The 15,172-nt window shown below is 35.7% G+C and overlaps 1 protein-coding gene across 1 annotated transcript; it reads right to left on the bottom strand.

Moving 5' to 3' along the window:
* Positions 1-9,652: 9,652 nt before the first annotated feature.
* On the bottom strand, positions 9,653-14,018 carry LOC107789547 (ubiquitin-conjugating enzyme E2 5B). Its single transcript, XM_016611385.2, has 4 exons — positions 13,850-14,018; positions 13,078-13,205; positions 12,876-12,980; positions 9,653-9,973 (listed from the first exon to the last, which is right to left on the bottom strand). Exons 1-4 carry the CDS (start codon positions 13,917-13,919, stop codon positions 9,830-9,832), a joined length of 447 nt encoding a protein of 148 aa, XP_016466871.2. The 5' UTR covers positions 13,920-14,018; the 3' UTR covers positions 9,653-9,829.
* Between the last annotated feature and the right edge of the window lie 1,154 nt (positions 14,019-15,172).

Here is a 15,172-nt window from a genome sequence, read left to right as displayed (position 1 = left end):
CTACTCTCTAAATATGGCTTTTAGGGTCTCGACTTCATACAATCAGACTCCTCAGTACGAGTCACCAGTGAAAAATGAAAAGCCTGCCAAGACGGTTGAGCCGGATGAGATGGCCAGGAAAATGAAAAGTCTTGAACAAAACATAAAGAACATACAGGGACTAGGTGGCCACAAAAGTGTTTCATTCAGTGATCTATGCATGTTCCCTCATATCCATTTGCCACCAGGGTTCAAGACCCCAAAATTTGAGAAATATGATGGACACGACGACCCTATCGCCCATTTGAAAAGGTACTGCAACCAACTGAGGGGTGCAGGTGGAAAAGAAGAATTACTGATGGCTTATTTTGGGGAAAGTCTTGTGGGGGTAGCCTCCGAATGGTTCATTGACCAAGATATCTCTCACTGGTATGTCTGGGATGACATGGCCCAGGCCTTCGTCAAACAATTTCAATACAACATTGATATTGCGCCGGATCCCAATTCCCTATCCAATATGAAAAAATGCCGACGAAAAGCTTTAGGGAGTATGCCATCAAGTGGTGGGAGCAAACGGCTAGAGTTAAGCTACCTATGGATAATCATGAGTTGATCACTATTTTTCTAGAGGCTCAAGAGCCTGATTATTTCCAGAACATGATGTCTGCTATGGGTAGACCATTCGCCGAGGCTATCAAAATTGGGGAGATGGTCGAAATCAAACTTTCAAGCAAGCAAATAATTCTCTGTACTGGTGTCTCTCCCCCCCGACACCGTGTTATTTTTCTGTAATAGTTTTCATTTAATGCAATCAAGCTTTCTTTCATTCTCAATTTTCTTTTCTGCTCTCTCTTCAATTGATCATGACATTGGTTTTCCCGTACGACACTGACAATCTAGTCTAGCGTACGGAGGGGACCTCAGTTGGCGGACAACAATCGCACTGACATCAGTTGCTTAGCCTTACGTCGCCCTTCCAAGAAACTTCAGGAAGGCGCCGCGTAACAGTTGGTATCAGAGCCTAGGCTTGACATCGGATGAGGGATTACATTGCAATTACCACCATTTCTGACTATGGTGAATTATGGGGATCGCATCGCGACCCTTGAGGGAACGGTTGACGCATTACGGTCCATCGTGAAAATGGTGCCTGACCTAAAGACCAGCCTAGTGCAAAGGTTGGACGACCTGGACCGCAGACTGATCCAGGCCGAAGTTGACATAGAAAACATCAGTTGCGACTCTGAAGGAGACCGACAAACGACAACCACAGAGGCAGCCGAAATTTTTGGTAAATTTGAGGTCCTCCAACAGGAGCACGCCAAGGATTTAGCCAACAGGGCACAAGAGGCAGATAGGGTGACTGCCATGCAACAAACTATAGACAACTTGTAAACGGGCCGAATCTTGAGTCGAGCTGATTTTAAGGCCGCATCACAGCCCGTTCAGAATAGTTCAGCGGGTTTGATGAATAGAAATGGGAGAGAAAAGAGAGCCATGATGGCTTCTAGCTGGAGGGGCCCCCGCAGGGTATTCAACCAATCATATATGCTTACTGAGGTCCCACAATACTATTATCCCCATCAAGATGCTCCTTATGTCATGGCACCGCCTCCCTATGCAGTGATGAACGCGCAATCTCACACGCGGCCACAACATTATACACTAGACCGAGCTCCACCTCCCAAAAATGCCCGTCCCTACCGAGCTCCATATAATACCCAACCAAATGTTTCCCAGTACAATCCTCGCCCAAGAGAGCCCCTCAGAAGGAATCAGTTCATCCCTATTGGTGAATCATACTCTAGCTTGTTCCAAAAGCTAGTCAGGCTAGGTCTGTTACAGCCAGTGGCCCCGAACCGGCCAAACCCCGGGTCCCCCTCGCACCGGGCTGATGCTAGATGTGAATACCACTCTGGAGTAGTGGGACATGATACTGAAGATTATTGGACTCTCAAAAGAGTAGTGGAAGACCTCATCAAAGTCAAGGCAATAGTTCTTCAAGACGAGGAGGCTCATGATGTGACAAACAATCCCTTGCCTGCTCACAACACTGGGCCAATAGTCGGAATGATTTGTGAAGATGAGGAATTTGATCCTGCACTGAAGGTTATTGCAGCCATTGCCGAGACAAAATAAAAGCCAAAAAACGGTCGTCAAACCTGAAAATTCCCTATCAGACGAGAGTCTCGATAGCCGGTCTTGCTATCCTTTTCGCTTTCGGATTATTTCAGGGTGTGATCCGGATGTTTAACTTTGTTGTTTTACTTTCCGATGTAAACTCTTCTATCTTTAAAATTTAACCCAAAAAAAATGAAATAAAATTAATATTTCATTATCTAGGAATGTCTCTTTTCTTAATCTTGTCACTTTTCTTATTTTCTTTTCGGTTTTGTTAAATGCAGATTTTGATGATTTGACATGCTTGCGGACTTCATGCCCAGATCCTAAAATGCTGTCAGACTTTGAAATAATGAATCAAAAATCAGAATGCAATGAAGATAATTTTAAATAAAATAAAGAATCAAAAATGTCAAAAGGTCCATACATTGTAACGAAAGTACTGCCAAAAGAGAGTGTTGTATTTGGGAAATATCGAAGGAAATATCCCCGAAACAACTGTCAATGCAGGTGCAGTCAAAAGGTATTATGTTTGATCCTCTATATAACATTAATGTTCCCGGTTAGGATGAAGAAGGCTTTCTTTCTCACTATCCAAGTACTATCAACCTTTTGCAAACCCTTTGAGTCGGTTCCCTTTTCTTTGATTACCTTCTTTGGAACTTGGAAGTTATTATTGAAAAATAAATGAATGAAAATCTAAAAAAAAAAAAGGAAAAAGAAATATAAAACAAAACAAAAAACAAAAAAAAAGTAGTTACATTGAACTACGTTTGACTTGATTCCAAAAGGATACGTAGGCTGCCTCTCTCTGGGGTTCAGTCACACTAAAATAAAAATTCAAATTCCCCCCAAAGTGAAACTGGGGCAGATGTTATAATGGTTCGGTGATGGTTTCGCCTGAAAGGTTCAAAAGTTATAATTCAATCCAAATTCTTTTTACCCCAAATCATGTTCAAGTCCTTCCGATCAATCGGCAAAGAGGTTCAAAATAGGAGATACAATTACTTGGATCCGATGCAATCAAATGAGAGAAATAAAATGAGAGTCTTATTGGTGAAAACCCTCACGGGCACCGTAAGGCGATGGTAAGCAGAGAAATTAAAATGAGAATCTTATTAGTGACAACTCGTAAAGAGCACTATAAGACGATGGTGAGAAGAGAAATGAGAGAGGTCAGTTGGTGAAAACCCGCAAAAGGTGCCACTGATCGAAAATGAGGATTCTCACAGTTACTGGCATTGACACAGTCTTGGGCAAGGTTTCCCGATTTTGAGGCAAAGATTTGATGAATTTTTGAGAGTCGGACGGTTTACACAGATCAAACATCCAGTCCAAAAGGCATGTCATGTTCATTGAAGTCCGCATGTACTCCAGATAAGTCTTTCTTTCCTTTCCCCGAAAGGGATACCTATTTTTCTAAATTCATTTGTTCATTCCATTGTTTGTTTTTCTTTGAATCCCTTTTGGTTTAACTCTATTCCGAAACTAAGACAAAGAAGGGATGGTAAGACTGATTTACAAGGTTCTCATTTGATATAAGCTAATATGCAAAAGGCACCCAGCTTCGGCAGAGGCAGTAAGTCGACTCCGACTGGCAATGATGGTCGAAGCCTCGAAGTCAAAGACTCTTGAAATAAGAAAAGCAAAGTCAAATTCCCACAAAGGTAAAATAAAGTTGAAAAGGTTAAGTCCCACGTGGCTAACCGTCTTGGCAAAGTTTGAACAGCCAAAGGTTCCCCAACGCTCTGAAGTTAAATTTCGAGGAAAGAAGTGAAAAGCCTACAAAGGCAAAATAAACCTGAAAAAGGTTAAGTCCCACGCGACCAATGGTAAAGTTTTAGAAAAGCCAAGGGTTCTCCGGGGCCAGAAATGAAGTCGGTGTTCAGGGAACAACCACTTGCAGTTGAAAGTACCATAAAAGAAGACGGGCCTAGATCAAGTGACTGAAGCACTCAAGGCCGCAAAACCAACCACCGTTTCAAACTGACAAATTGTTCTTTGTTTGAACCACAGGAAACAGGTGTAATCCAAAGCAATCTTGCAAGAAGCAGGTGCAACCAAAAAGAAAATCAAGCGGAGACTGAAATAGCTCCACAACAACAACCACTCCCAAAAAAGGAAAGTCTTCTCAAAATTCTTTCCCGCATTTTACTCATTCTCTTTTAAATAGGAAAAAATTATGATGAAAAGAAAGAAAAGAAAGAAAATTCAAAATCATGGTAGTATAGGGTCTCCACTCCCTAATATGCTTTTCCAACATAGGGTCTCCACTCCCTAGTTAATTTTTTTAGACATAGGGTCTCCACTCCCTAGTTGATATTTTTAGACATATGGTCTCCACTCCCTAGTCTTCTTTTCCAACATAGGGTCTCCACTCCCGAGTCTTCTTTTCCAACATAGGGTCTCCACTCCCTAGTTCCTTTTCCAACATAGAGTCTCCATTCCCTAGTTTCTTTTCCAACATAGGGTCTCTACTCCCTAATTTATTTTTATTTTTAGACATAGGGTCCCCACTCCCTAGTTTCCTTTTCAGTAATACAGGGCACCAACCCCTGGTTACATTTCCTTTTCAGTAATATAGGGCGTCAACCCCTGGTTACATTTCCTTTTCAGTAATACATGGCGCCAACCCCTGGTTACATTTCATTTTCAGTAATACATGCTGCCAACCCCTGGTTACATTTTCTTTTCAGTAATACAGGGCACCAACCCATTGTTACATTTCCTTTTCAGTAATACATGGCACTAACCCCTGGTTACATTTCCTTTTCAGTAATACAGGGCACCAACCCCTAGTTACATTTCCTTTTCAGTAATACAGGGCGCCAACCCCTGGTTACATTTGATATCAGTAATACAAGGCGCCAACCCCTGGTTACATTTCCTTTTTAGTAATACAGGACGCCAACCTCTAGTTATATTTCCTTACCAATATAAGGGTACACCAATCCCTAGTTGTATTTTCCGACATAGGGTCACCACTCCCTAGTCTCCTTACCAATATAGTGTACACCACTCCGTAGCTATATTTCCAACATAGGGTCTCCACTCCCTAGTTGATGTAATTTTAGACATAGAGGGTACACCACTCCCTGATTTCCTTACCAGTATAGGGTACACCAATCCCTAGCTGTATTTTCCAACATAGGGTACATCACTCCCTAGTTGATTTGATCTTAAATGCAGGGTACACCACTCCCTGATATCATTGCCAATATAGGGTATACCATTCCCTGGCCATATTTTCCCCACATAAGGTACACCAATCTTTAGTTGAGACATCTTTTTGACAATAAAGGAACACCATAATAAATCGTCATGATCTTTTCAGGGTACACCATTCCTGTTTTTTTATTATTTTTAATAATGAAGTAGTATATAGTTTTGTTACAAATAACTCACGAAATTATTTTAGTAAAAACTAGGGCAGAACAATTTCGTTTGTTTGTTTGTTTTGATGTCTGAGCAGGTTTTACCTCGAGGCACATGGTTCGAGATGACCAAAAGAAGAATTCTCAATCTAGAATAAAGAAAAGAAAAGGAAAAAAAGTGAATCCAAATGCATAAGAAGATGGAATGGATATAGACTACTCAAGACTTGACTGAAGTTACGAGTTTTGCATTTCCCGTTTTGATTAGAAGAAGCCGTAGAAGAATGAACTAGCGCCTGCAGCTAGCGAACATCAAGGTTCAAATCAAAAGTGTGCATGATTCTCCATTCAAGATTCAAGATCAAGATTCAGAAGACTTATAGATAGGAATCTTGTAACTCATATCTGATAGGTTTGTTTAGTTTTTTTTTGATTTTGATGTAATAACAGAACTACAGACCGGAGCCTCGAGGGAACCTTACTCGACTCCCCAACTCATCATTCCATCACTCTTCTTGAACTACACGCGACTTGATTCCCTTATACCCGGGATATGTAGACTGTCCAAACCAAGACTCGGTCTCACTCTTTTCTCTTGTCTCTTCCCTTTTGAATAATGGTATGGCAAAAAATTAGTTATATCGCTCATCTTTTCTTTGTCTAAAAACTCTTCATGTTTCCAAGCAAAGAGGGGCATGCTGTGTGCACTAAATTTTGACCATGCTTAAATTTTTTCCCACTCATCTCACCAATATCTCAATTCTCACTCCATCTTTCCCGCTCCCATCTTCCCATGCGTGTCCCCACTCCACTTTCCTTTGCTCCCCACTCCACTTTCCCTTGTCCCCCACTCCTTGTCTTCCATGCTTGTCCCCCCACTCACAACCCATCTTCTACTCACTCACATTTTTATCATGGGAACCAGTTGAAAACTCCAGCTCAAAAACACAACAAAACAACCCCAAAAGACCCGATAAAACACCTAAAAATCCATCCCAAAGGGGAAAAAAATCAGTTGCGAAAGTAGTCCAAAAAGCAATGAAAAATCTAGCAAAAACGCCCCCCTTCCAAAATCGGCTTCGCACAATACCACAAAACAACCCGTAACAACAACATTTTCGGGTTGAGGTTAATGTGAGAGGTCGTCGAAGTTCCGATTGAAGTTCCCGGTCAGAGGTTTAGTTCACGTTCCAGCTTTGGACGTCATTTTCTTCATTGTAGACTATTCTAATGCTCTAACCCATTGAAGCAGTCGTTTTACTAAAGGTCATATATTAACTCTATTCTTCTTTCAATTTTTAGATCTTGTGTCATGGATGTTTGAATTTTTTGTTTGATTTTTCTCTTATTTTGTTTACTTCTTACGTGATGATGGTGTGAGCAGTTCTGTGATAGCTTTTCTTGCCTCATTCTTAATGGAGTAGATAAGTCTTGGTATTCTCTTCTCTCATGCACATGTGAATCTTAAAAGGGATTAAGTTAGTCTCAACAAGTGTCACGGCCCAAAAATCATACCACAGGCGTCGTAATGGTACCTAGTCTCTAAGACTAGGTAATTCGATTTAAATTATATTTTTGGAGCCATTATTTTTTAATTAAATAAGTAACCAAAACTAACAGCGGAACAAATATGAATGTACAACCTCCCAAGACTGGTAGTACTGAGTCACGAACTCTAACTGAATACATGAAATGATCACGAGGACCGAATATACAATACTGTTGGATTAAAACGTAACAGTACAATGAAATGAAAAGACTCCAAGGGACTGCGACGACCAAGCAGCTCTACCTTGAACCCTTACGATCCTGCTTTAACTCTTCTCAAGTTCAATAACTCCAATACCTGACTTTACACAAAAATATGCAGAAGTATAGTATGAATATGCCACGGTCGGTACCCAGTAAGTATCAAAACTAACCTCAGTAGAGTAGAGACGAGGTACAGTCAAGACACTCACTAGTGTAATAGCCTGTGCAATATAATGTACAAAATAATAGGAAGCAGATAACAATAAGGGTAACATAAAACAACCAGTAATATACACAATAGACAATAAAAATACCATTAATATCGCTCAACAATTAATAAATACAATTACACACAATAAATCAAATCCGTCAAATAAATATCTTTCACACATAATTCTTTCAAATAACTCTCTTTCAAATGTAATTTTCTCAAACAATTACCTTTCAAATATAATTCTTTCATATAATACCTTCTACGTAAAAATCCTTTCAAATAAATATTTTGAATATAATTCTTTCAATTAAAAAGTCACCATGTGACACCTCGTTTCATAATCATAAAAATACGGGTCTCACCCCATTTCTATATTTTTCGTAAACACGGGTCTCAATCCATTTTTCATATTTTCACGATACCTCGTGCCCATAATAAAATCATCATATTTTCCCGGCACCTCGTGCCCTTATTTCATAACACAACTGCATGGACAATTCACGTGCCAAATATCATTATCATTTAATCACAACACCTCGTGCTCATAATTCATATCACAACTGCACGGACAATTCACGTGCCAATATCCTCATTATTTACTCACAACACCTCGTACCCATATTTTATTTTATAATCCGCCTGGCAATAGCCACAGTCTCTCAATTTCATCATAAATCAGATTGTCATCAATTTACCAACAACAAAAAAAATTATACAAGGTATAAAAATAAATATAAGAATATCACAACATCACATAAAAATCATCAACCCCACAACCCCACATCATCACATTAAATGGTTTCTTCCTTTAGTCGACATTTGGTGCTTTAATTCTTCTTTGGTTTGATCAATAACATGCTGCACATGGCTAGAAAATAGGTGGGTTATGTGTTTTATTTTGATAAAAATAGAAGGTTTGGACTTTTGTTTTATGACAAATTTGGCTGGGGATTGATTTTAGATATGGATTTTAAGATTAATGGACCATTATTTATAATCTAACCCGGATAGAGCCTACTTTTTCATAACTTATGCCTCACAATAATTTCAAAGTTTAGGAAGAATAATGAACATTATTAGAGTGCTTTAGGCACACTTTTAATTAGTTTATCGCGATTATGTATACGTTCGCGTGGCATGATTGTGATTTCCAAAATTAAAATCGAAGTATGTGTTCACGCAACTTTGGCCAAAACAATCTTAATATAATAAAAATGCTATTAATTGTGTACACATACGCGTGACACGATTTTGGCACAATAAACAAAACGAATTCACACACGTGATTTGTTTCAAAGAAAATTTCATATTTTAAAAATGGATAGATAAAACATGGAAACCAATAAATCACAGTTTATCCAAAATTAATTCAAGCTAAGTTGTAGTCAATAAAGCGACCGTGCTAGAACCACGGGACTCGGGGAATGCCTTACACCTTCTCCCCGGTCAACAGAATTCTTATCCCGGACTTTATTTTCGCAGACCAATAATAAAAGAGTCAAATCTTCCTTTGAATAAGGATTCAAATAAAAGGTGACTTGGAACAACTAAAAATCAAATTCCAAATGGCGACTCTGAATAATAAAATAATCCCTAATTTAAAAATATCACTTCAAATGGAAAAACTCTTTTAACCCACAACAATCCATAACACATTCTTGTGTGTGTGTGTGTGTGTGTGTGTGTGTTGGGGGGGGGGGGGGGGGGTGGGGTAAAAGGGGTGTGACACTAGTTGTCCTCTACTTAATTAGGTTTAATGTTTGGGAAGCTAATCAAATCAATATTAGTCGTTCAATCTTTTTGAAAATCTTTTTCGCATGGTGAATATATTAACTAAAATATTTAAATCAAAATGCATATATGAGGTTCGTGTATAATTACAATCCAAGATGACTTGTTAAATTAGTAGTATGAATTTACTGAAAATAGGACATAGTACTATACCAGTAGTTTCTTTGTTCCCATTTAGTTGTCATGTCCACAAAAAAATGATTATTCAAGTAGGTTTACCATATTGAGCTTTTAATTAATAGTCTTTTGGCCATTTAGCTTCTTGAAATCTAAAAATACTTCCTTAAAATCAATTTTATTGGAGATTTATCTCAAATCATTCCAAACAATTTTTATTCAAGTCAAAGAAGTATGCCAAAAAAGGAGTTACCTAATCAAAGAAATTCCATCCATAACATCTCCTATTGTTTAGTAAGAAAGATAAAAAAAAAGCCCATATATTAAAACCAATTTTCCATAGTTAAATATATCAAGTGTGACAAATTCTCGTTTCACAAGTATTATAGTTTTGTGCATTTATTACATGCCTGCGGAGGAGGAAATCATTAATCTTTTGTTACAAAATATAGCACACGAGCTTTTCTTGAGATAAAACAACTCAATTCATAGCAAACTTTTGGGTCCAATTACGAGCCATTGATTCATACTTCTTCCTATCAGATTTGTACATATGAGCAATTTCTGGAACCAGTGGATCATCTGGATTTGGATCTGTTAATAGTGAACATATGGAAAGTAAAACCTGCACGTAGAAAGAGGTTAATTCATCAATGTATACTCTATGTATATCGACTAGAAAACCTGCACGTGGCTATTTGTACACAAAATTCATACTTATTACGATATGCAAGTCTAATACTCGTATATGTGAAAAAGGAGTTAGTGTTTGAGAAGAAAAAAGAAGGCAAGTTGTTACGTATTCATACGTATAAAATACAAAAAGAAAAGAGTGTTTTTAGAGAACCTGTGTTTTTAGTACACTAGAAATAAAATTAGAAGAATTAACCTAAATAAGAGGCTATCTAACTGCTTAAACTAAATATGTATAATATATGTATAATTCACGTAATATTATGTGTATAACCTTGTATAGTCAGTGTATAATCTATGTATATTGACTATACTAATTAGGAAAAGCAAACAGTGAATCTGACTGGCTATTTATGTAAAGACCTCGTAAGATTATAGGAGGGAAATTTTGGCCTTGGGCCTAAAGAGTATCCCAAAACGAAATATTTTATTTTTATAATCTTTTCATTTAAACATTTTTATTAGTTTAAATAGTATTGAATTTTAATCTAATTAGGGAGATTTTCACGGTTCGATTTGGTCAGTTTTTTTATTAAAACCAAAACTAAACCAATTTAATCGATTTTTAAAATTTTAAAACCAAAACCAAACCAAATTAAATACAAACCATCGGTTTGGTTGTTGTTGGTTTGGTTCGGGTTTTCGGTTCTTAATAAGCTAATGATAAGTCGATAATAGTAAAACGACACTATACAACAATATTAAATACTACTAGAGCATAAATTCAAATACATACATTGATAGTTCTTTTAACTATTTACATTTAAAACTGTAACATATAATATAAAGCAGAGTATTAAAATTGTAGCAATAATATAAGATAGAAAACTGTACCGGGTGAACTAAGTTGCAGTACATGATAGAATCAAAAGAACAAGCCAAAATAAAGGTTCCAAAGTACAAACAACTTTGTCCATTTAAAAGTAAAAATTATGTATTTAAACTAAAAAAAGAACGATAGAATCCACAATATCATATTCAATTTTAGTAGCTTTTTTTGACTTTTGTGATAGATTTTTTTGTAACTCTTCTGTTAGGCAAAAGTAGATATTAGAGAATTTGAGTCTCTTAAGGAAAAGAAATTGGCCTATTCCTATTACTTTGGGCTTGGGCAATATTTTAAGATATAAGTAGTATAAACCAAAATCTATATATAATAATTAAAATGCAGAAAATATTTAAAATTATTTACAAAAAGATATGATACTTTATATAAATAGTTATTAAATTTTATATATAATTTATCGGTTTGGTTCGGTTTATTTTTCGGTTTTTTATAATAGAACTAAAACCAAACCAAATATTATCGGTTTTTAAAATTTAAAACCAAAACCAATCCAAATCAAAAAAATTATCGGTTTACTTAATCGATTTAGTTCGATTTTCGATTTGGATTGGTTTTTTGTCAAACCATGAACAACCCTAAATCTAATGATTGTCATATATAAATTGTCAAGTCTGTTTTTGACAAACATGTGTTGACAGACATCTAAAACATTATAAATACTTATTTATACCTCCAAAATAATATATATAATCATTATTTTCCTTATCTTCGAAATAATTACTTTGTGTTCGTGTAAAATTGTTAGTTTTTGCTACAATTAAATTTGGCTGGCTTTGTAAATTCTGAAGAAGTTCTGCCATACGCTCAGAACCCTCATATTGAGGGCATAAGTTCCATAATTACACTAACAAAACCTCAATTTTCTGTTCTCACAATTTTATTTTCTAACATACGTTTCTTGAGCCGAGTATCTATCTGGAAGTCATGGGACCCAAAACTTAAATAAAATAGCCGGACCAGAGGAATCAACTTTTGAAAAGTTGATTGTTTTTATTACTTTTCTTTTTTCTTTGTCGACCATTTAACTTTTTAGTTTTTGTTTTTAGCTAAATACTCCATTATAAAAGGAGTTAGAATTTATTTAGAGGAGGAGGCTCTCAGCCAAACGCTCTGCCCTCTCTCTAGCATAGCCCTCCCTCTCTCTAAGAATCCTCTTGTAAATCTCTCCCTGTAATATTTTATTTTGAAAATAAAAAATCAAAAAGGTCACTTGGCCACAATCCGGCGGTCTCAGGTATTTCATCTGTTCTTATAGTTAATATACTATAGATATTCATTTAGCCTAAATGATAGGCTAAATACTTAAGTGTTAAACTTAGTCATACTAGTCTACATTGTTGGCATGTTTTGTTGTTAAAAGTTTACTATATCACCCCGATGGTACTCTAGGTTAAGAACTATATAGTCCAGACAGTTATTAATTTTGACAGTAAACCCTGGTTATGAAAACATAATATATATATATATATATATATATAATATATATATATATATATATATATATATATATATATATATATATAATGTTAGTAGCTTCTTGTAGCAAAATTAATAAATTTTGATAATAAATTATTGGTTAAGATTGACAATCTTTCATTTAAAAACTCCATTTATCATTAATAATAAATATATAGTTATTTATATTATATATATAATTTGAGTAAATTTGAGGCTTTAATTTTTTGGGGGCCTAAAGCCAATGCTTTAGTGGCTTTAGGGTTAAGCCGCCCCTGCGCCACCCTCAGACCCTACTTACGGGACCACATTGGATATGTTATTGTTGTTGTGTCAAAGTCCCCGGACATGCTAAACTTGTAAAAAAAAACTAGTTACTAGTATATTGGAAAAAAAAACTTTTTGTCTTTTAGGTTGTCGAAGAAATAATTAATTTTGCACCATGTCAGAAAATTCGTGAATCAGTAGATTATTAGTAGTAAATACTAAATAGGGAGAGGAAAGTAAGAGGCATAAAAATAGTAATAAGAACCTTGGATATAGTGAGGGCAGGACTCCATTGATCCTTGAGAATGTCCAAGCAAATATTTCCATTATTATTTATATTTGGATGGAAAACTTTGGTCTTGAAAGCCACCTGCCAATATGAATATTATTTATAATAATTAACAAATAATAATACATATTAAAATTCACTGATAGTATCAGTTTAAATAACTTTTAAAAAAAAATACCTTGGGAGGTTTGAAAGGGTAATCAGGAGGAAAATGGATGGCCACTTGGAAAACACCACCTGCATAAGGGCTGTCATTTGGACCAATAATGGTTGCTTGCCAATGGAACATATCCTGTGCCACAGGACCTGAAAATAAACAACTATTACTACTAAAAAAAATAATTAGCGATGGACAAATTCTGCAGTTAGATAAAATAATTTGTCACTAATTTTATTTAGCGATAGATTAGCAAAAGATTATCAAAAAATTATATTAGCTACGAGCAATTTAGTGACAAATTAATGACGAAGTTGTAACTAATTTCAAGATTTTTTTAGTATTTAGAATTGGTGTTTTTGACAAGATTAAAAGACTCATAACAAATGTGGATCTAAAATAAACGTATTAACGTGATTAAGATTTAAACCCGATTAATTGGTATCATTTATATATAGATTTTTTTCTTCCACTGCCATACTTTTCGTTAGGTTTACATGAATATCAAGAAATTATAGGTCTTTGAAGATAATTTTCTTACATTTAATTTTACGTCTCTCGTCCCCTTTTGACACATTCACTTATAATATGGTTTAACACCTAGTTAGACCAGATGTGTTACTTGCACCTGCTGCTTAACGAGATCATTTTTGACCTTGGGGCATGGGGGAGGGCCTTCCTAACACTGAAATACGGGATTGGTTGATCGGAAAGCTTAGGCAGTAGTAGAATATTTCATACAAATCTTTCCGATCCGCTAGCTGGTAAATAAGAGGAAACAATAAGTCTTTACCTGCACTGCATGAAGTAGGAGGGTCTCTTTGCAACTCCCTTAGTTCCTTGTGAATTCTCCTGGATGCCATTAATCCTACTCAATTCTTGGATGGAATTAAAAAGGGAAAAAATTCCCAATAATAAGAATTTACAACTTATGAATAGAAAGAGCTCAACTTGTTAAAAATTTTCAGTATTGCAAATATATATATAGGGGTCTAGGAGAAGAGAATCATTTCTTTATCAGTAATTATTCAGTGGTCACTCATTGGTATTAGATTCTATGGGAGAAAGCATTTGTAAAAGAAACATGCACTTCAAAAATGGACGATAGATGATCTTTCAAACTTGTGAAGAACACACAAACAAAGATTATATTCTACTGCTTAGCTTTTCTCAACTTCCCAAAATAAAGATTTTCAATTTGAAAAGAATAAACTATGCAACAATTTCCGGTTCTTTCATTCTGTTTGATCGAATTTCATCTTATTTGTATAGATTCTTAATGTATATGTTCATGGTATTTTCCCGAGTGAGGCGGACCCAAGATCTGAAGGTGGCGGCGCACATGAGAGAACTACTCAACCAGTGTCTTATTTAACTTTTGAGCTTAAGGATTCCGCATAAAATATATAATCATTTTCAACATAGATACACATATATATCTAAAATTTTAGCCGAAGTTAATAGAGTCTAATGACCCCTCTACTTTGAACATAGGTCAGTCTCTGCTACGAGTGGCTATTAGAATGATATTCCCATCGTAATATTCATGAATTAGTCTTTTGGTTGGATACTTAAATCTTGTTTTATGAATGATTTAGACCAAATTTAAACTACACATTAGTAATAAACAATTATAATGCAAAGAATATTTATGCGGTGAATGATGAGTATGTATTTTAGAACATTTTTGGATTTTACTTACTCCACATGTTGCAAAAACACATATTCTTATTCCATATTTTAATCCTTTTGTCACACCCCTTTTTACCCCCAAAAAGATATATATTATTATATGGGTTAAAGAGTTTTTCCAACTTAAAGTGAAGAATTTGAGTAAGGATTATTTTATTTACAGAGTCGCCACTTCGAATTGATTTTTGGGTGTTTCAAGTCACCTTTTATTTGAATCCCTAGTCAAAGGAAAGATGACTCTATTTATTATTGGTCTGCGAAAATAAAATCCGGGTAAGAAATTTTGTTGACTGGGGAGAAGGTGTAAGGCATTCCCCGAGTCCCATGGTTCTAGCACGGTCGCTTTATTGACTACAACTTGGCTTGAATTAATTTTGGATAAACTGTGATTGATTAATTTTTATATTTTATCTATCTGCTTTTA

Source organism: Nicotiana tabacum, chromosome 14 (assembly GCF_000715075.1).
Source record: "Nicotiana tabacum cultivar K326 chromosome 14, ASM71507v2, whole genome shotgun sequence".
Lineage (NCBI taxonomy): Eukaryota > Viridiplantae > Streptophyta > Magnoliopsida > Solanales > Solanaceae > Nicotiana > Nicotiana tabacum.
This window is presented reverse-complemented; position numbering and strand designations above follow the sequence as displayed.

What these genes read in the sequence shown, in the direction of transcription:
- LOC107789547 (XM_016611385.2), bottom strand. Translation starts at nt 13,919, where the DNA reads ATGGCATCCAGGAGAATTCACAAGGAACTAAGGGAGTTGCAAAGAGAC. An exon ending in TCCTACTTCATGCAGTGCAG is followed by an intron (nt 13,206 to 13,849) that starts GTAAAGACTTAT and finishes GTTTATTTTCAG; the next exon opens with GTCCTGTGGCACAGGATATG. An exon ending in CTGCCCTCACTATATCCAAG is followed by an intron (nt 9,974 to 12,875) that starts GTTCTTATTACT and finishes TTCTACGTGCAG; the next exon opens with GTTTTACTTTCCATATGTTC.